The sequence below is a fragment of the Penaeus chinensis genome, chromosome 36 (genome assembly GCF_019202785.1).
Source record: "Penaeus chinensis breed Huanghai No. 1 chromosome 36, ASM1920278v2, whole genome shotgun sequence".
Classification (NCBI taxonomy): Eukaryota; Metazoa; Arthropoda; class Malacostraca; order Decapoda; family Penaeidae; genus Penaeus; species Penaeus chinensis.
In genome coordinates this window covers 18,706,154-18,726,153 of record NC_061854.1, presented here as the reverse complement: position 1 = coordinate 18,726,153, position 20,000 = coordinate 18,706,154, and the positions used below count along the sequence as shown (strand labels likewise).

At 37.4% G+C, this 20,000-nt stretch overlaps 2 protein-coding genes across 2 annotated transcripts in view; one reads left to right on the top strand and one right to left on the bottom strand.

Annotated features, from left to right (window-relative positions):
* Nucleotides 1-5,623: 5,623 nt before the first annotated feature.
* Nucleotides 5,624-12,814, bottom strand: LOC125044947 (ribonucleoside-diphosphate reductase large subunit-like). Its single transcript, XM_047641909.1, has 17 exons — nucleotides 12,661-12,814; nucleotides 11,466-11,554; nucleotides 11,139-11,316; nucleotides 10,839-10,999; nucleotides 10,471-10,673; nucleotides 10,153-10,349; nucleotides 9,456-9,568; nucleotides 9,195-9,324; nucleotides 8,974-9,074; nucleotides 8,560-8,688; nucleotides 8,026-8,118; nucleotides 7,775-7,908; nucleotides 7,505-7,649; nucleotides 7,036-7,248; nucleotides 6,808-6,903; nucleotides 6,394-6,582; nucleotides 5,624-6,260 (listed from the first exon to the last, which is right to left on the bottom strand). Exons 1-17 carry the CDS (start codon nucleotides 12,710-12,712, stop codon nucleotides 6,027-6,029), a joined length of 2,457 nt encoding a protein of 818 aa, XP_047497865.1. The 5' UTR covers nucleotides 12,713-12,814; the 3' UTR covers nucleotides 5,624-6,026.
* A 6,743-nt stretch (nucleotides 12,815-19,557) lies between these two features.
* LOC125044948 (NADH dehydrogenase [ubiquinone] 1 subunit C2-like) overlaps nucleotides 19,558-20,000 on the top strand; it is a 4,759-nt gene continuing 4,316 nt past the window's right edge. The window contains exon 1 of the mRNA XM_047641910.1: nucleotides 19,558-19,752. Within this exon, the coding sequence (XP_047497866.1) occupies nucleotides 19,581-19,752 (172 nt within the window). The 5' untranslated portion in view covers nucleotides 19,558-19,580. The remainder of the gene's footprint in view (nucleotides 19,753-20,000) is intronic.

Genomic DNA, 20,000 nt, shown 5'->3' with positions numbered 1-20,000 from the left:
ATTTAAGGGTGATTAGATCAGGAGAAATCTCAGGAGAGAGAGAATGTAAGGAAGGAGATTGTTGTGACAGTCACATGAAGGATGATGCAGATGAAGCAAGGGGGAATGGGATGTATTGGGAGGGAGTAAGAAGGGGTGTAGGGGGAACATGAATAGGAGGAGGATGGATGTCGGCAGTTACATTGAGTGCAGAGGGAATGGAAAGAGAGAGATTGGACGATGGATGAGGTGTAGGCATGTTTATCTTGGGTAATGATTAGATGGCTTTGAATGTCATCGAGAGTTTCTGAAGTGGAACTGGAGAGGTCTGAGAAGCAAAGGTTTTCTTATTAGGGGGAGAAGAGGAGATGGAGTAGAACGTTCAGATTGTTTGCTACGAGTAGAGCGAGGAGGGAGAAGGGTTTGTGTCGAGGCAGTGATAGAGATTGGGGTGGATTTAAAATTGCAAAAGAATTTGATTGGAAAAGGAAGGGGGGGGGATGGAAACGTAAGATGGAAGAGGAAAAGAAACAGGGGGAAGGGGAATAGAAACATCTTGAGAGGAAGGGGGAGCAGCAGAGTGAAGGGCAGCACTGGAGTAGGGAGTAATAGAAAAACCTCGTCGACGTGCTTCCTGTCTGCCACTTCAGATTCAAGCCCGAATGAAATAATAATAAGAGCTATCGCAATTGGCACATGTGCGTGACTGTGCAAAGCAGCTTGATAAATCATGACCAGCTTAGGCACACAAAGGACATCGGGCTGTGGAGCGGCAGTATTTGACCGAGATGCCAACAATTGTGACGTTGACAAGGGAGAGGTTGATATGGTGGGAGGCACTCCCCACCATATCATGGGCAGATCACGTCTACAGAAAGTAATCTTGGTAATACTGGTCGACTTATGGTGGCACCTTGGGGCAGGTGAGTTAGTCTACACCACAGTTTGACCAATCCTTATCGTAGACCGGGCAGTTTCTCAGAGAGATAAAGACAGTTCCGGTACAAGTATTGATGGAGAGAGGAGGCTGGGCAGGGTTGATAATGCTTTAGCTTGGGATTCGGATATAACTGTGACAAAGCGAGAATGGTTGCCTATTTGTTTTTGGAGACATTGCTGGAAGAGGAGTGTTGTCAGAGTAAGGAGCTGTAGAGAGGATCGCGAAAAATTGATCCTATTTGGCTGGACTAAACTGAGTATTCATAAGGTATGTATATGTGGGGGTAGTGAATGGACGGGGGACGTGTGGAAGAGGGAGTGGTGTTGAGAGAAGCAGGACTGCGGAGAGGTGGACAATAAGGCTGCAGAGTAGTAATAAGGGAGGAGGGGGGAGTAGATAAAGAAAGCTGTGGGGCGGAGGAGATGAAGTAGAGGATGGTGGGGGAGGAGGAATGTTTTTTGGAGGTTGAGTAATGACCTGGGTGGATGATATAGACTGGACTGAGGTGGCAGTAGGCATTGAGGAGGGAGCAGTGGTAGCAGTGTTCAGAGTCATTGTTAAAGGAGAGGCTGGGGTTGAGGAACCAGGAGAATTAAAGTCACTGGCGCTAGATGACAAAGAGCAAGGGGGTAAGAATCACTGTGCCTAATAGGGTGTGTTGGAGAAAGAAACAGTCCAGCCCCCAGGGTCCCTTTGAGGGTAAGGGCTAGACAACTAAACTGGGGAATGCGGTGCCCATGGTTCATGACTGGCACAAAGTCAACACGGCTCTCACACCTTAGAAAGGGGATAGTAGAAGAGATTGGTTAATGGTTAATGGTTAATGGTTTCAACAAATATGTGCTAGACATCAAAGGTCATATAACACTATGATAAAGTATTGTGGTGAAAGGGGTTTAAATGAATTCTTCATTAGAACAGTGTTGGATTTCACCTGTCATATAACATTATAAGATAGTATAGTGAGGAGTAAATAAGGTACGATGAGAATTGAAAGAAGGGGAAGGGGATATTACAAAGGGTGATTAAATAAGATGCAGGTTATATATCCGTCTGAGGAAGAACAAGTTGAAAAAGTGGGGGGGGGGATTCTGTTAGGATGTCCGACCGGTTGGGGGTCAGGGAAAAAGAAGATCAGAAGAGAGAAGTAAGGAAAAACAAGGATATGGGCTTCAGTAAACAAGGAGCAGGACAATATGATATGTGGGATTGAAAGAGGAACATTGCATGAGACGGCGACCTATTCGTAACGTAACCGGGCAAGTCCAGTGCTCTTGCTCGAGGTAGTATGGGGCCGAACAAGGAGAGATAGAAGGTTTTATGGTTTGCAATCCATTGGGGGTCAGACCTGACCAGCATGATTGCAAGGGTTATAGAGGAAAGTTTGAAGTGAGGGTAATAGTCAGTGGCTGGGGTGTATGAAAAGCGGGATTAATCCCGACGGGTTGTAGACAAGGCGGTGAATCGTGCCAAGGCATCTGCTCGTTCGCTGCCGGGTATCCAGCAAAAACAACTGGTCTTGTATATCACAGACTATAAGGTCGACAGGGTGTATGGATTGTTTGAATGATATTGAGTTGCGTGAGTTGGTAATGTGAAGGATGAGGAAGAGATGGAAGATGTGTTGTAAAGCGAAGAGGATAGCATATAGTTCTGTTTTAAGGACGCTTGATTCAAGAGGAAGGGGAAAGTTGTATGTGTGAGAAGGAAAGACTAGCGAAACCAGTACATGCGATGGATTTGGAGCCGATTAGAGATATGTGCATGCAAATATTTAAGGACACAAGGTGGAATGCTTGATTTGGGTGGCTCAGGAATAATAGGAGAGTAATTACAGGAGGAGTGTATTAGCCAGGGAGGGAAAGACTTGGCAGAAAAAATAAGGAAGGGGTGAATGGGAAAGCAGATCATCCAGGGAAGGCGCCTAGGATGGACTGTGTCAAGGTGAGTGAGAAGTAAGGCTGAGGCACAGGAATATATTTGGAAGTCATAATCAAGGGTGAAGAGGATTAGGGTGATATGCAGATGGAGGAGAGTTTTGCAGTCTGATCCTGAGGATATATGTGAGAGATTCAAAGAGTCGGAGGCGACGGCGGGCTTCTTCTCTAACAGAAAGAATGAATGGAGAAAACACTCTACCGTGTTGACACTATGGTAGAAAAACCCACAACGTAAAACTAGATTTATTGAAATGGTTAATGGTTAAAAGCAAAAAAAACGTGCTAGACATCTAAGGTCATGTAGCACTATAGTAAATGGTAGTGAAGGGTGGTTGAGTTAATGATTAGTTGTCAAAGTTGGGCAAAGGAATTGACGAGTAAATGGGTTAAGGTTGGGTAAGGTAATGTATAGGGGTTAGATCAAGTGAAAGATGTATATGCATTTGAGGAATGAAAACAGGTTGTCAAAGCGGAAAGTGTGAGAAGTTGTGGGAGGGATCACGAAAATCGGTCCCATTTGGCTGGGCTAAATAGATTATTTAAGAATTTTGTAGAGATGGGGGTAGTAGAAGGACGGGGGCATGTGGAAGAGGGAGCAGTGTTGAGGGAGGTAGTGTTATGGGGAGGTGGACAATAAGGTTGTAAGGTAGTCATAAGGGAGGATGGGGTAGTTGATGAAGAAGGTTGTGGGGGTATAGTTGTTGAAGTTGAGCATGTTGGGAGTAGAAATGTCTCCTGGGGTGTTCATTAGGGTGGATACTGTACTAGTCAGCATTGAGGAGGGGGTATTAGTTGTAGTGTTCAGAGCCGTGGTCAAAGGAGAGCCTGGGGTCAGGGAATCGGGCGAGTTTGAATTGGTGGAGCTATTTGATGAAGAGGCAATTGCCTCTAATAATGGTATGGTTAATGGTTAATGGTTATTCATTGTTGGCCATGATAAGCCTGGAGTATGTTCGGGAGAGAAATGGTCCACCCCTCAGGGTCGCTTGAGGGGTAAGGGCTAGACAACTAAAGCAGGGGAATACCGTGCCCATGGCTCCCTCAGGCCGTTCAGGACTGGCACATAGTCAGCCTTTCATCCTTTCAGCACGGCTCTCACACCTTAGGAAGTGGATAGTAGAAGGGATTGGTGAAGGGACAGAAACGAAAAAGTAGGAGGGGAAAAAAAAGACCATGCAAAATTTGTTGAGTCGAGGGCTGAGTCCCAAAGTTGGGGAGTTCCCCAGCATTGGGTCCCAGTCTCCGCCTCCTAAGCCCCCCCACGACAACAACGGGCAAGGGATTGGGGGGGAGATTTATTGAAAGTGAGACAACAATTTCGGAATCCACCTGGATTCCATGAAGATGCAATCTAGGTGTATTCCGAAACTGTTGTCTCACTTTCAATAAATTTGGTTTTACATTGTGGGTTTTTCTACCATAACAAAGAATGATCTCGCCAAGACAGTTTGGAGTAAAAAATGACAGGGAACTTGCCTGAAGGGCTACTCGTAATACTGATTCACAGCGTGCAAATCCTGATGTGATTTGAGTCTCGAAATAAGCAAGAGAATCAGCTGTGTTTTGACTGCGACGAAACCAAACTGATTTGGAAAGATGAGGTTGTGATATTCTAGGTACCACATTAGTCGGATGTTAACCAACCGTTCCAGTAGCTTGCATAGGCTTGTAAGTGCTATGAGACGGTAGTCTTGAGGAAGGGTAATGGGTCTGTTTGGTTCTAGGGCTACACACGGCTGGGGAAGAAAGTCACTGGTCGTCCAAATGTTACTGAGTATTGATAAGAGGAAGGATAAGGAAGTTATGATAAAGTATTGTGGCAAAAAAGGTAAAAAGTTGTTAACGAGTAGAATAAGTGAACAGGAGATGAAAATTGAAAATTTGCTGTCGCGTCAACATCTAAGGTCATAAGAGGCGTATTCAAAATATAGCGATAGTGTGAGACTTGGGAGGTAAAGTCACCAGGTAAGGGAGTCCTATGACATGACAGGTCACATGGCACTACGGTAAAGTATAGTAGTAGTGTTACCAACTTGGAGAAGTGGACAGAAGGGGATGAAGAGAAGGAAAAGGAGAGGGAGAAAAGGGGACCCTGCAAGATTAGTTAAGGCGAGGTCTGAGGTCCAAGCCAGGGGTAATCCCTACATTGAAGTTCAGTTTCCGCCTTCTAAGCCCCACACGGCAACGAGCAAGGGATTAGGAAGGGCTGAGGACCATGCTATGGGTGATCCCTACATTGGGCCTCGGTCCCTGTCTAAGTCCCCCCCACGACAAAAAGAAGCAAGGGATGGGGGGGGGGGGGGTAGAACCCAAGGTAGGGTTGATCCCCAGCATTGAGTCCGTCTCTTTCCTAAGCACCCATCCCCCAAGACAACAAACTAGGGATTTGGGGAGGGAATTCTTGCTGTATACTTCGAGTGGACTTTTAAACAGCTTCGGTTATATTTGCAGACCCTGGGTATGCATCCTTTAAGATCTTTTCAACTTTATGAAATGCAGTGATCCCTGAAAAACTTTTCATGGTACGGTTTTGAAAGGTCATTACCACCATTTTTCAGCAAATTACATTTTTCCACTGAATTCACACTTGTGTAAATTGGGTAATTGTTATCTATATTAAAAACTATATTAATACTTAGTTCAAGGTTCCTATATTCTTAACGTATTTCTATTTCTTTAACGAATGCCCAAAATAGTTCCACTGATTAAGACCTGGCATGTGTAGTTGAAATTATTGTTTGAAATAAGAGGGAATGAAATATAGTTATATATAAATGCTTTATAAAAAAAATGTATACAATACACACATAGTAAAAATATAGTGGTACACTAATATCTAAGTTTCCTTAGTCATGTACCTACTTAAGATAATGGCAGTGATATGTTAGCTCTCGGTTGTGTTGTGCAGAGAGAATAAGGCACAAGTGTGAATGCACAACTTAAGTGAAAGAACTTAAGTAATATACATGACAGATTTAACTCAAAAGGAAGGTAAAAGCAGAATTAAAATCATGTAACAAAATATACAAACTTAACTTACTATTTATCACAATGAAAACTGCAAGAGCAGAAGGAAAAAAAAAAGCTTGTACAGTGAAGTTTAAAAGAATATTTGGAGAAATCACTGGGAACACATTGCTTGAAGTTTTTTTTGTTCACTTTGAACTCTACGATCCACACATGAGGCACTCATCCTTGTTCTCAAGGGAGCAAACCATGGCTGCCATATTCATAGCATCTGGCTTTGATGCACTAGAGGTGCCATTGGTGGTGCCATTTGTAGTGCCATTTGCATGACCGTTGGTAGTTTCAGCCTTCTTTAGCTTGGACTTATCAACAGTAAACTGAATGGCATTGGCAGCTGGCTTAGTGCGGAGGTAGTACATGCCAGTCTTCAGACCCTGAAGAGTAGAGGACTTATGTATATCACAGATTCATTATAAAGTATATACTGCAGAAAATTCAAAACAGCACTGATAATGCATTACAAAAGACACTATTTTACAGGGCCATGTACTGTAAAATGGTACTTACCAATTTCCAGGCATAGAAGTGCATGGATGTTAGCTTTCCGTAGTTTGGCTCAGCAATGTGGATGTTCAGTGACTGACTTTGATCAATAAAAGCACCACGATCAGCTGCCATCTGAATTACTACTCTCTGCGAGATCTCCCACACAGTCTTGTACAAGGCCTTCAGGTCATCAGGAATCTTTGCAATGCCCTGTAGATGGAAGATTATTATAGACATACTTTCCTATGCTTTCTTTCACTTTTAACTAAATTGTTAAAATGTAGCTTTTACTGAAACCGGTGAATCCAGAAAAACAGCAAATAAAATTGTATTTAAACCAGACTTGGACAGTAGTGTCTAATCCACACAGATTCCAACTTATTTAGATTGTCAATAACTATAAAACACCCATGAAAAATATGGGAATCCTCGTACCTGAATCGACCCATTCTTGGCAATCATCTCGTTCTTGGTTTCATCATCCCAGAGGCCAAGTTCAGTCAGATCCCTCAATAAGTGGTGATTTACAACCTGTCAGCAACAAATTTGGTCAATATATAAAAATATAAAGCACACAAATTTAACAAAAATTTCAATGAATATATATTACAGTGTCTTCTTTATGCTGGTTATTTCATAACTGAAACATCCACAATCTCAGACCTGGAACTCTCCTGAGAGGACACGACGAGAATAGATGTTGGAGGTGTAAGCTTCAATGGACTCGTTGTTGCCAAGAATCTGAGCTGTTGATGCAGTGGGCATGGGGGCCAGCAGCAGTGAGTTACGCACTCCGAACTTAGCTACCTTGGCCTTGAGAGCAGCCCAGTCATGCAGGTCAGTTGGAGTTACGTTCCACATGTCATACTGGAAAATCTGCAAAGAAAAGGAAAGGAATGAAAAGTACGACCAAGAAAATATGAAAAATGTTGACTTAAATATTGCAATGTTTGTCATGAGGATCCCACTGCCCTTCTTAGCAATAAGGCACGTTAGGAATCCTGTTGTTCTGAAACATTCTTAAAACAGGAATATATTCACGCTTCCCCATTTATTGGTTCAAGTCCTTCAACACTCGTGAGCAGCAGCCACGTCTTTTTTTTTCACCATTCAGCTTGAAATATACACTCACCCCTTTGCTGACTGGACATCCTTCATAGGTTTCATAAGGACCAAGTTTCTCTGCTAGTTCACAGCTTGCTTCCATTGCACCATAATAAATGGTCTCAAAGATCTGCTTGTTGAGTAACTTTGCTTCTTCTGAGTCGAAGGGATGTCTAAGAGAAAGAAAGATATTGCTTAGAACTTTCTACTCACAAAGGCCTAAGCACAAGACCTGTTTAATGACTTTATAAGCGATTGCATATGGTGAGAAAACATTGTAAAAAATTGCTGGTTCTACCTCATGAGAATGAAGGCATCAGCAAGCCCTTGGACACCAATGCCAATAGGTCGATGACGCATGTTTGAACGCTTAGCCTCTTCAACAGGGTAGAAGTTGACATCAATAATCTTGTTCAGATTTCTTGTAATGACCTGTTTTAAAAACAACCCTTAGAAAAAATTCCATAATGTTTCACATCACTTATAACCAGTTATTCACATAACTTAACAGTAGAAGTGGAATGGACAGATTAGAACTCTGGTCAATACCTTTGTAACCTCCTTTAGCTTGGCAAAGTTGTAAGTTTTGTCTGGGTTGACATACATGTTGAGAGCAATTGATGCCAAATTGCACACAGCAACCTGCAAATATAAAATACCATTGCATCAGTAACAATCATAATATAGTTAACTAGTAAAATTTTAGTGATAAACGAGTCACATCAATCTTTTGTTTGGGAAATAGGAGAAATGTTTGTTTTTGAAATTATGGCACCTACTTTCACGGTAAAATCTATTTCTACATTTTAATTTCAATAATATATTAGAAAAAATTGAGGGAACTAATGTCTTCTTTTCCAAATTTGTTAAACCAAAGTGACATCTGATATTATTGATAATGTAATTTTAAATCAAAGTCCCACGCAAAGATTACACATGATTGGAAAACAACATATTATTAGTACACACTGCAAAGATTTATAAGCATAATTAAAAATACTATTAGAGAAAGAACCTCTCATCTTCAAGGATATAAAATAACTTTCAAAAAAAGAGGTGGTTAAGAAATCACAACAAACTTACCTCATCTGGTGAGGAATATTCTACAATCTCAGTACAAAGGTTAGAACACTTGATGGTACCAAGGTTCTGTTGGTTACTCTTTCTATTGCAGGCATCTTTGTATAACATGTATGGTGTACCAGTCTCCACCTGTGTGAAATGTACAAATCTTAATTCATGGAAACAAAGAATTACAGTATCTTTTATCCAAAATTATATTGTTTTTATGACATTCAAAAAAAAACATTGAAAAATCATTTTCTAAAGACAGGCTTAAAGATTTATCTCTTGCAGAGTAACGAAGTAAATGCCTCCAAAAGTCATTTCTATTTGAATTGTACATTATCCTTAACAAATCCTTAACCATAATTCTGTACATTATCCTCAAGGACAAGATATTGACCATACTTCACACAGCACAATAATCTAACTCACCTGTGATTCAATAACTGCATACCACAACTGTTGTGCCTTCACTTTGCGACGGTAACGACCTTCTTCAATATACTTCTGGTAGAGTTTCTCAAATTCCTCACCTATTAAGGGAAATGTAAGAATAAAATACCTTTCATATAATGATAGAGAATAGCATAATTCTGATGCACACATTACAATATCAACTATATATTTCAGTAGCTATAAAACAATTTGTGTACCCCAGGTATCATGAAGTCCTGGGCATTCATGAGGGCACATCAGGTACCAGTCGCCATTGGATTCCACTTGCTGCATGAACAGATCAGGAATCCACATGGCATAGAAGAGATCCCTTGCTCTTTGTTCATCCTAGAAAAACATAAGGTAAATTTAACTTTCAACAATTAAGAAACAACCTATCATACATCATCAAGTACATACATTATGATCTATTTTAATATCAGTTTTAATTTTTTAAATATCACTGTGTAACCTCTCACCTTTCCAGTATTTTTGCGAAGATCAAGGAAATCAAAGATATCTGGGTGCCATGGCTCCAAGTAGATGGCAAATGCACCTGGCCTCTTGTTTCCACCCTGGTCAACATAACGTGCTGAAATTTCAGAGTATTTGTTTTATGAAGATATAAACCCAGGAAGAGTATAAGAAAGCCATTTAGAGTTTACCTTTCCTTCAGATTCCCTTTCTCAATGGTTCATATTTCAAATATATGTACAACTAAACTTGTATAGGAATTCTTGAACATAAGGCTGCATTAGGGCTATATTTGACCAGATGAGACCTGCAACCACTGTGGCCTCTGATTTTGAATTGGAAAAAGTACAATTTTCAAAGTAGATTCTGACAAGATAACTTTTACTGGTTCTCTATTTCACAAGAAATCACTAGAAAAGATTACAGGCTCTATCTAGCTAGATTATGAGATGTGGAGTTTGTTAGTCAGTGTATTGAAGGTATAGCAGCAAGAGAAACAAATCAACTGCTTGCAGGTTTATACCTAAAGAGTGAATGTTCTCTCCCTCTTTCTAGATTCTACTATTAATAATCAAATATTACTCAGTTTATTCTTTACATCCATTAAGCATTTTATTTTATTTGAAGATTTAACCCAATGTTACTGATTATTCTTTATGACCATTACACATTTAATTTCTTCATACAGCAAAAGTAACTTACCTGTGTTATTGTACACCCTCAACATGGGCACAAGACCATTAGAAGTTCCATTGGTTCCTGCAATATAGCTTCCCATGGACCTGATGTTGTGCACATTCAGCCCAATGCCTCCAGCAGACTTGGAAATCAGAGCACACTGCTTAAGTGTGTCATAAATGCCCTCAATACTGTCATCCTTCATCGTTAATAGGAAGCAGCTGTGTAGAGATATATATATATTAGTTTTAGTTCCAGTAAATCAAGATAATAAACAGTGAACCAAAAACTGGGTAAAACTATTGGTATAATTACAAATGCAATCTAGCTGTGGACTCTTACCTAGATAACTGTGGCCTTCTTGTAGCAGCATTGAAGAGTGTGGGTGAGGCATGTGTGAACCACTTCTCAGACAACAGGTTATACGTCTCAACAGCAGCATCAATATCCTCACCATGGATACCCACTGCAACCCTCATCAACATCTGTTGGGGTCGCTCTGCCACTTTGCCGTTGATCTTGAGCAAATAAGAACGCTCCAGAGTCTGGAAAGTTTCAGAGGATAGGTAAAATGCTGCAATACAAATATATTAATTTCACAGTTAGCAATTCAATACATATGAACTCAAAAAGCATAATAAATCGTAATCTATTGAAAAAAGTATCAATATTTCAACCATGGACTTAAGCTTTATATCCACTTTACTAACCTTGAAGCCAAAGTAGTTGTAAGAAAAGTCACGGTCATAGATAATAGCAGAATTGAGTTTATCTGCATGCTCCATGATGATCTTGTAGTAATGTTCACTGAGCATGGGCATCTTATTTCCAGTCTTATTGTCAACCATGTTATAAAGATCTTCCATTACCTCTGTTGAGTAAAAAAATTGCAGAAAACATTTCAGCAAAGAGGTAAACAACTTTTCCTTACACCATAACACTAAGAGGGTATAAATATAAGCAAAAAGAATATGTCACAATCTTATGAATGAAATCCCCTATTCCCTTACCGCTGAAACTCTTCTTGGTTTCTTTGTGAAGGTTTGACACTGCAATCCTGGCAGCAAGCACAGCATAATCAGGGTGCTTTGTTGTCATTGTTGCAGCAGTTTCAGCAGCAAGGTTATCCAATTCAACAGTTGTCACACCAGAGTACAGCCCATTGATCACTTTAAGGGTGATTGCAGGCTGGAAATTTGAGGTGGTGATGAGTACATGAAATATATACATAGCCAATGTTATAAAATGTTACTTGCTCATTATACATCCAAGGAAAAAAAGAGGACCTACAATTCTAATTTCATCTCAGACCTAGAAAACTAGGTTTTAATACTCACAGGATCAATAAAGTCCATGTTGAGTCCATAGCAGAGCTTCTGGATTCGAGAAGTGATTTTGTCGAACATAACAGGTTCTTGACGTCCATCTGTGGAGAAATTCAAATATCAGTTATTGTCCAGATTGCAAACACTGCCCTTTTCAAACTATTTAAAACCAAGAGCTGAGAATTCCACCTGGAAGCCAAGTTGATCACATCAATGAAAGTGAAAAAGTCCAGAATTTTGTAAACAAATTATCCTTAAGTTATTTTTTTTATACTTAGAAGTATATATAGGTAGCACTCTTATTCCTAGACTTACATGACTGGTTAAGAGACCATAATATTTGTTAATACTTAAGACCACTTCCCTAACTGGCAGGTGCTTAACCCTTCCTTAAATTGTGACTTGTTCTTACTCTGATAAAAGTGAAAGTGGCTTCTACTTAATCTATCTCCTGCTCTTCTCTCAAAACCTTTGTCCTAACCTCCTTCCTGCTGTGCAAGTTTATCAGATTTGTATAGATTCATCTTATTATAAATATACACAATTAGAATTATTTTTTTTCCTAAGTTTACTATAACCCACAATCATTTACTCTAACACGAAGAGTTGGAGAATTACACTATAAAATGTAGAAATATTCACACTAAACACCTCATTAACCCGGCTTTCCACTCCTCATGCATAGAGAAGCGATTGCAACACGAGGCCTCCTCCTCCTCCTCCTCCGTCGAATTCTGCGCCAAAGCAACTTCGAAATCCTCGTGCAATTGAAAGGCAGTTTGATCCGTTAACAAGCCTTGGGTGCGGTTTACAAAGGAACTTCGGAGATTTTTGTTTTATTTTTTTTTTGGTTCTCTGTTGCTTTTGTTTTGTGCGTATGTGGTGTTAGAGGTTGATAATCTCTCTGCTGTTACGGTAAAAGGGTAAATTTATTGAAATGAAGTTCGGTGTATGAAGGCAAACCGGTTGACATGGAAGTAGATTTGGTCATTAACTGAAATTGGTTTTAATTTTCATAAAAGTGTTGGGTCATGATACACCTTCTTAGCTGTAACGAAAAATAGAGAAAAACTGTTCATTCCTAAATAATTTCTACATAAAATAACGGCGGTTACTGATAAATAATGCACAAGTAGTAATGGAGTTTTCGAGTTCACAAAACTCGTAAATATACAAGTACATTTAAAATTCAACATCGGCCACATACCTCTCTTCAAGACGTACATCTTGGACCACATTTTCTCCGTCTGCTGCACCATTTTCACCAATTATTTCCTTAATTTCAGGGGATTTAGAAGAATTCGCGTCTCTCCTCGCCTCCGTCTCGTCAGAGAGTGCGCGCCAAATGCAAGAAAAATCATCAGAAAGCGCGCGAACTATTCCTTTGAACCAATCAGCTTCGAGCTTTCATCGGCCTTTACAACGAAAGATGTGATTGGGTAAGATTTTGCTTAGGTCTGTTGTAAGAGACTTTGTGATTTGCTGGATTTATTTTGGGGAGTCTTTTTTAACGAAGAGTGTGATTGGTCCGTTCGAGTTTGGTCTCAAATTGACCAATCGCGAAGCTTTATATTCATGATCCTTATGTTTGTCTTGACAGCTGTTTTAGACAACCATTCACATTATATAACTTAAATTTTTATTTTCATTTTAGTAAGGATATATTGAAGTTTAATGGTATCCAATAAGTAAAATTATTTGAAAGATCTCTTTTTTTTATTCTGTTGGAGCATCAGTTGCATATCTTTTCATTTGAATTTAAGATTTAGATTTAACTTTCCATTCTTTGCTACGGTTTATAAATCATCTTAGTTTTCTTATAAACGCATGGTGATCTGACTTCACCTTTGAGTTTATATTTTAAAAATGCCGACAATGCATATATTAAGCAACAGGAAGTAACGCAAGAACACACACACACACACACACACACACACATACACATACACATACACACACACACACACACACACACACACACACACACACACACACACATACACATACACATACACATACACATACACATACACATACACATACACATACACACACACACACACACACACACACACACACACACACACATATATATATATATATATATATATATATACTCACACACACACACACACACACACACACACACATATATATATACTCACTAACATACACACACACACACCTATATGTATACTCACACACATACACACACACACACACACACACACACACACACACACACACACACACACATATATATATATATATATATATATATATATATATTTATATATATGTGTGTATATATATACCTACACACACACACACACACAAACTCAAACGCGTATAAAAAAAATACACCCACATCATATGCCCAACACACCCACGTCCTCTACCCGCCCGCCCGCCCACACATACATACACAACGTCCTTTGTGAAGAGACGCCATTCAGCGCGCATATCGAAATGTCGTTACCCAACAGCATACGCTCTCATATTCATCAGTACAACACACGCTAGAATAAAAAAAAATCAATAATGACAAACAGAGAGTTAAGCTGAGAACAGAAACAAGCAAACAAAACAAAACAACTAAAAAAAACATATTGGTTAACAAATACACAGAAAGATGTGACGCGCCGGATACAGTTACCGGATGCCATTTCTTCATGCCGTCCTAGTTCAGCATCCACCCAACGAGCGTTTACAAAATATATGAAAATGTCGTATTATGCATCCGGGGATTATATATATTATAATATCAATTGTTACATTTTCGTGGTTAATATAGAAAAAAAAATGCGTGTAAAAGACATAATTGAGTATTGTGTGTATGGTACTGTACACACACACACACATACATCCCCACATCTATTATATATGTGTGAGGCATAAAAGTCATCTACGTATTCGTACACCTATGATTGCATATGGATATACAAACATTATCCATTTATACAGTGTGAGACTAGCAGTAGTGACAGCTTCATAAATACTATTTTCAAGAAGCTGCGGTAAAACTGTCTACTCGTTCTGTAACTCGTTCCTTGGGGGCATGGCGCTGCATTGGCTCAGCTGATCCGTCCTTGGCGTCGGCTTTGAAGGTCTTTGTTTGTGAGGAGCAAGATCTCCCTCTGATAAGTCTTGCATTTGTGATTTGGCCACAAGTCTCTTCGTGAGAAATGAAAAAGGCCGAGTATCACATCATCATTATGATGATGTGATACTTTTTCCTCTCCGTTGATCTTTCTTTTTTTCCCTTCGGCTTCTTCCCTTCTCTATTATCTCTTGTTTTCTCTATTCTCTCATTTTTCAGCATTTTCTCATTTCTATCTGTTCTCTCATGGCTTTCATAGTCCCACCTCCCAACCTATCCATACCAACCCGTTTCTTCAAACCATACTTGACTAGAAAAGAACAGTCACCAAGAATACTGTATAGTGTGCAGGTGCCTTGTCTTGGTGGAGTAAGCAATTATCAGCTCTATGAAACCCCCTTACCCACCGTGCCCCGCAGCCCTTTTCTGCTGATGCCCTCCCTCAACCGCGTTAGGATGCCCATTTTACCCAGTACTGTATGACCGCTGCCCAGGCCTTTGTGTTGTCCAGTCTGACGTCCTATGATTTCTTCATGTTTCCTAAATTCCAGGATATGTGAGAGAGAGAGAGAGTATGCATGTGCTGCGTTATTAGAACATAATTAACCTTCGGACAGAAAACACGATAACAACAAAAAATGTTATCGTATGTAGACTGTAGAGGGATAAGAGATCTATATTAATGATAAGGTGTAACATGCATTTTCAACATACTTATGTATAAGTCTTTCATTGTTTAAAACCAGCATTACGTGTACTGCATAGACAGACTTTCATCTGAAAAATATACATAAATTAACTGCGTCTCCCATTCACCTATACCCATACCCTTATGTTTAAAATATTTTTAATTTCGTTTATTAATTTCTCTTTCCCTATCTCTTTGGTCATCTTCTGTTATCTATTTGCCTCTTTCTCCAATTAACGGTGAAGCAACATTATTTTGATTTTGTATAGATTCACTGTAATCAATCCTGGCAATGAATGAATGAAATGATAATTTCAGTATTACTGTCTAAAATAAGACAGTAAACCACCGGTATTCCACAAGAAAGATTTTCAGTCAGAGATAAATGATTAAGTGTTTTTTGAGATACACATAAAAAAATAATAATGAAAAAAAAATGTATATGAAACATGACATACACTGATTCCGTAGCTTCATTACTCTCCAAATACTTCATAATGTCGTGAATACATCAAGTCAGAGAAATGTAGCCTCGTCGTATTTGCAAACTTAAACGGTAATACTAAGCTCGATAAATATTAAATAAAGCGAAACTGTTCGCCTGGTAAAGTTAAACAAACCTCCAGTAAGGAAAATTCCACGCTCAATTTTAACGTTTTTTTTCGAATGCCGCTCTGTGGGACCACGTAAATATAAATATAATTTTATATTTGTAAATTATATCTTTTGTAATCTTTGTATTTACAACATTTTCTGACTACAATTTCCATATATGCTTCGAACTGTTAGATGAATCAATGGATATTTGAACTCTTACGTACATAATACTATACAGTGCATCCCTGTCTGCATTTATGTATATGCATATTGATGAAGAAACGTGTGGCATTGCGAGTGGTAGGAGTGACAGGAGTGGTTGAACGTTACTAGCATGCAAATTAATGAGTCTCATTGAGTTTAAATCACTATTCATTATTATCTCCTACAGTAACATTACGTATTTTGATTCATTTATATTTTGCATATCCCTGTTTTTACGTATTTGAAGCAAATTATCTATCACGCTTTCGCTGTACCTCCCTCTTTTGCATCTTATTGTTTACTTATATATCCATATATCCATTGATTCTCTTTTCATACATAAATGTGTTATAGATTATTGGCAAACGATTAATAATGATTGTAATAATAATAATTGTTATGATGATAATAGTGATAATAACTATCATTATGGTAGTAATAATAATAATAATGATAATATCAAAAGCAATCCTTATAATAGTAATAATTATTATAATACTGATAATGATAATAATAGCAATCATGATAATAATAATAATGATAATAATAATAATAATAATGATAATAATAACAATAGCAGTAATGATAATAATAATGATAATAATCATAATGATAATAGTAATAATAATAACAATAACAAAATGATGATAATAATAATAAAAATTGTAATAATAATAAAGATAATGATTTTAAAAAATAATGTTACTAATAATAATGTTAATAATGAAGGTAATGATCATAATGGTAATAATAATAGTAATTTTAATCATTGTTATAGTAATAGTTAGGATGATAATAATGGCGATGATCATAATGATGATGGTGATGATAACAGTAATGATAAAGAAAATATTGATAATGGTGATAATAATAATAATAATGGAAATTACAATTATAGTACTAATACTGATAATAATCACAATAGCAATAATAATAATAATAATAATAGTAATAATTATAGTGGTAGTAGCAGTATTAACAATAATAGCAGTAGTAGAATTAGTGTTAGTAGTTTTAATATTGTTATTTCTGTCTACTGTCATCATTATCATTGCTGTTGTTATTGTTATTAATATTTCTTATTATTGTTGTTATTAATATCTTCATTATCATTGTTATTATAATTACTATCATTATTATTATTGAATGGCAAAACACCCTACCGTGTTGATACTATGGCATAAAAAAACACAATACACAAAGTAGATTTATTGATAATGAGACAACAGTTTCGAAATCCACCTGGATTCATCTTCAGGTCTGAAGAAGAAAGGGAGATGAGGAGGTATAAAAGAGAGAGAGGAACACGTGGCAGATGACGATTGGAAGCGAAGAGAGGTCAAGTCAAGTCCGAGGATCAGGTTATCTATGCGACGGGAGGCCGGCATAAGGGAGAAGCGAGTAGACTATCGACAGGAGAAAAGCTGCTGTTCAAGTTGAAATTAGGCAGCAACTTGTTTAAAGAGGATTCCACCAGTCTGCGAGGGTGGACATCAGCGGAAATTAAGACAATACACCCCGATAACTAGTTCATCTAATGGCCTATGTCCCACTGATGGCAGAAGAGGGCGTTGTTGTTGTGTCCCCTGGATAAAGCGTATTTATGTTGAAACATTCGCTTAGTGAGATTGCCTCCTGTCTCTCAAAAGTACAACTTATCTCAAGAGGCACGAGCAACAGCATATGTGTCCACCTTTGAGGAAGAGGATGGGGCTAGTGTGAACCAGAGTGCGACCCTCCGCGTTACTCTCCTCCCTCTCTCTCTCTCTCTCTCTCTCTCTCTCTCTCTCTCTCTCTCTCTCTCTCTCTCTCTCTCTCTCTCTCTCTCTCTCTCTCTCTCTCTCTCTCTCTCTCTCTCTCTCCACCGTTTCCTCTTCAGACCCGAAGATGGAATCCAGGTAGATTTCGAAATTGTTTTCTCATTATCAATATATCTAGTTTGTCCATTGTATTTTTTACCATTACTATTATCATTATTAATATTGTTATTATTATTATTATTATTATTATTATTATTATTATTATTATTATCATCACTATCATTATTACTATTATTATTATTATTATTATTATGATAATAGTGATAATGATAATGACGATGAGGATGATAATCACAATACGAATAGTAATAATAATAATAACAATAATGATGATGATGATAATAATAACAATAATAATGATAATAATAATAATTATAATAGATTATGATAAGTAAGAATAAGTATAATAGTGATAATAATGATACTAAAATAATGATGATAATGATAATAGTAATAATGATGATATAGTAATAATGATAATGATAGTAATGATAACGGTAATAATAATACTATTATTAATGATAATAACAACCATAACAATTGTAATAATGATAGTGACGATAATAATAATAGCAATAATAATAATAATAATACAATGATAATAGTGATATTGATGTTAGTAATGATGATTTGGTAATCATGATGCTAGTAAGAATGATTACATTTATATTCTTTATTTATTTCATTTTTCTATGATTATTATCAATGTAGTTATTATTATTGTTATTATTATTATAATAATTATTATTATTATTACTGTTATTATTCTTATTATTATCATTATTATTATCATTGTTATTATTATTATTATCAATATTATAATTATCATTATTATTACTATTATTATTATTTAATTATTATTATTATTATCGTTATTATAATTATTATTATTATCATTATTATTATTGTTATTATCATCATCATCATCATCATCATCATCATCATCATCATCATCATCATCATCATCATCATCATCATCATCATCATCATCATCATCATCATCACTATTATTATTTATATTATTATTATTATTATTATTATTATTATTATCGTTAATGATTATAATATTAATATTTTTATTATTATTTTCAAAGCGTTATTTCGCTTAATTGTGAACGAAATATTTTTTCAATGGGACGGGGTGCCATCCGATGATGAAAGTTGGTTTCAGGTCAGCGTGAAAATGTACAAATGGTCTGTATTTTACAATGAATTTAAAGATGAGAAAGCAATCATGATATTCTATGACGTCACTTCATATGCAGATAACAATTCATATATGATCTATATTGCAGATATAGGAGGCCAGAAGAAGCTCGATGACTGAAATTTTAGAAGAAAATCCACACTCCGTTTATGACATAGGTGATATTATAACACCAGAATAACAGAGGAAAACGCGTTACAGTTATCAATTTTCATTTCTTAAATCTCCAAATCGTATGATACAGTGTAAAGTACGGAAACAAATAATTCCACCATTGTATTTGACTCAATTCCTGATTTCCCCAAAACCCTCCTCGCAGACGACACCATGCAGAAATTAAAACGGATAACGACTATAACACTAGTTAACCCAAACACCCAACTCTGAAAATAGAAAAAGAAAATCGTTGAAAAAATCACTCATATCACACAAATGTAAACGAAAAGAACCAACAAGACGAACGGAAGAAATCTAAAAGCGTCCTTCCTCCGTTCCCCACTCTGCATACAACATGGAGGTCGAGGAAGCCACAGAGATCAACCCGGCCGACTATTTCAACCCCGATAGGGCGGGTCCTAATCCCGGAATCCTCAGAAAAGCATGGTATCCTACACTATTTGCCGGCGTGGGCATTGGCATGGCCTGTTTTGTCAATGCCTTCAATAGGAAGCCAATTTTTAGTGGTAAGTATCGGGAATCTGTTCGCCTGGATGGACGGTTTTGCTCGTGTTATTTCTCTTATTTTTGTTATTATTAATAGACCATAGAACATTATTTGGTTATGTAATTATATGGTTTTGGTCCATTTTTATCAAGTTTATGAAGATGTTAACTCGATTGACCAATGAGTGAATCTGTTTTGTTTTGATTTTGTGGAAATGGCCGGTTAAGGATAAGGGAAAGTATTCTTCAATAAATCTGTCATGAGACC

Coding starts and splice junctions, on each gene's coding strand:
- LOC125044947 (XM_047641909.1), bottom strand. CDS start 12,712: ATGGTGCAGCAGACGGAGAAAATGTGGTCCAAGATGTACGTCTTGAAG. Junction 10,674..10,838: donor ACAACTACTTTGGCTTCAAG/GTTAGTAAAGTG, acceptor GAAACTTTCCAG/ACTCTGGAGCGTTCTTATTT. Junction 7,650..7,774: donor GATGCCTTCATTCTCATGAG/GTAGAACCAGCA, acceptor TCTTTCTCTTAG/ACATCCCTTCGACTCAGAAG.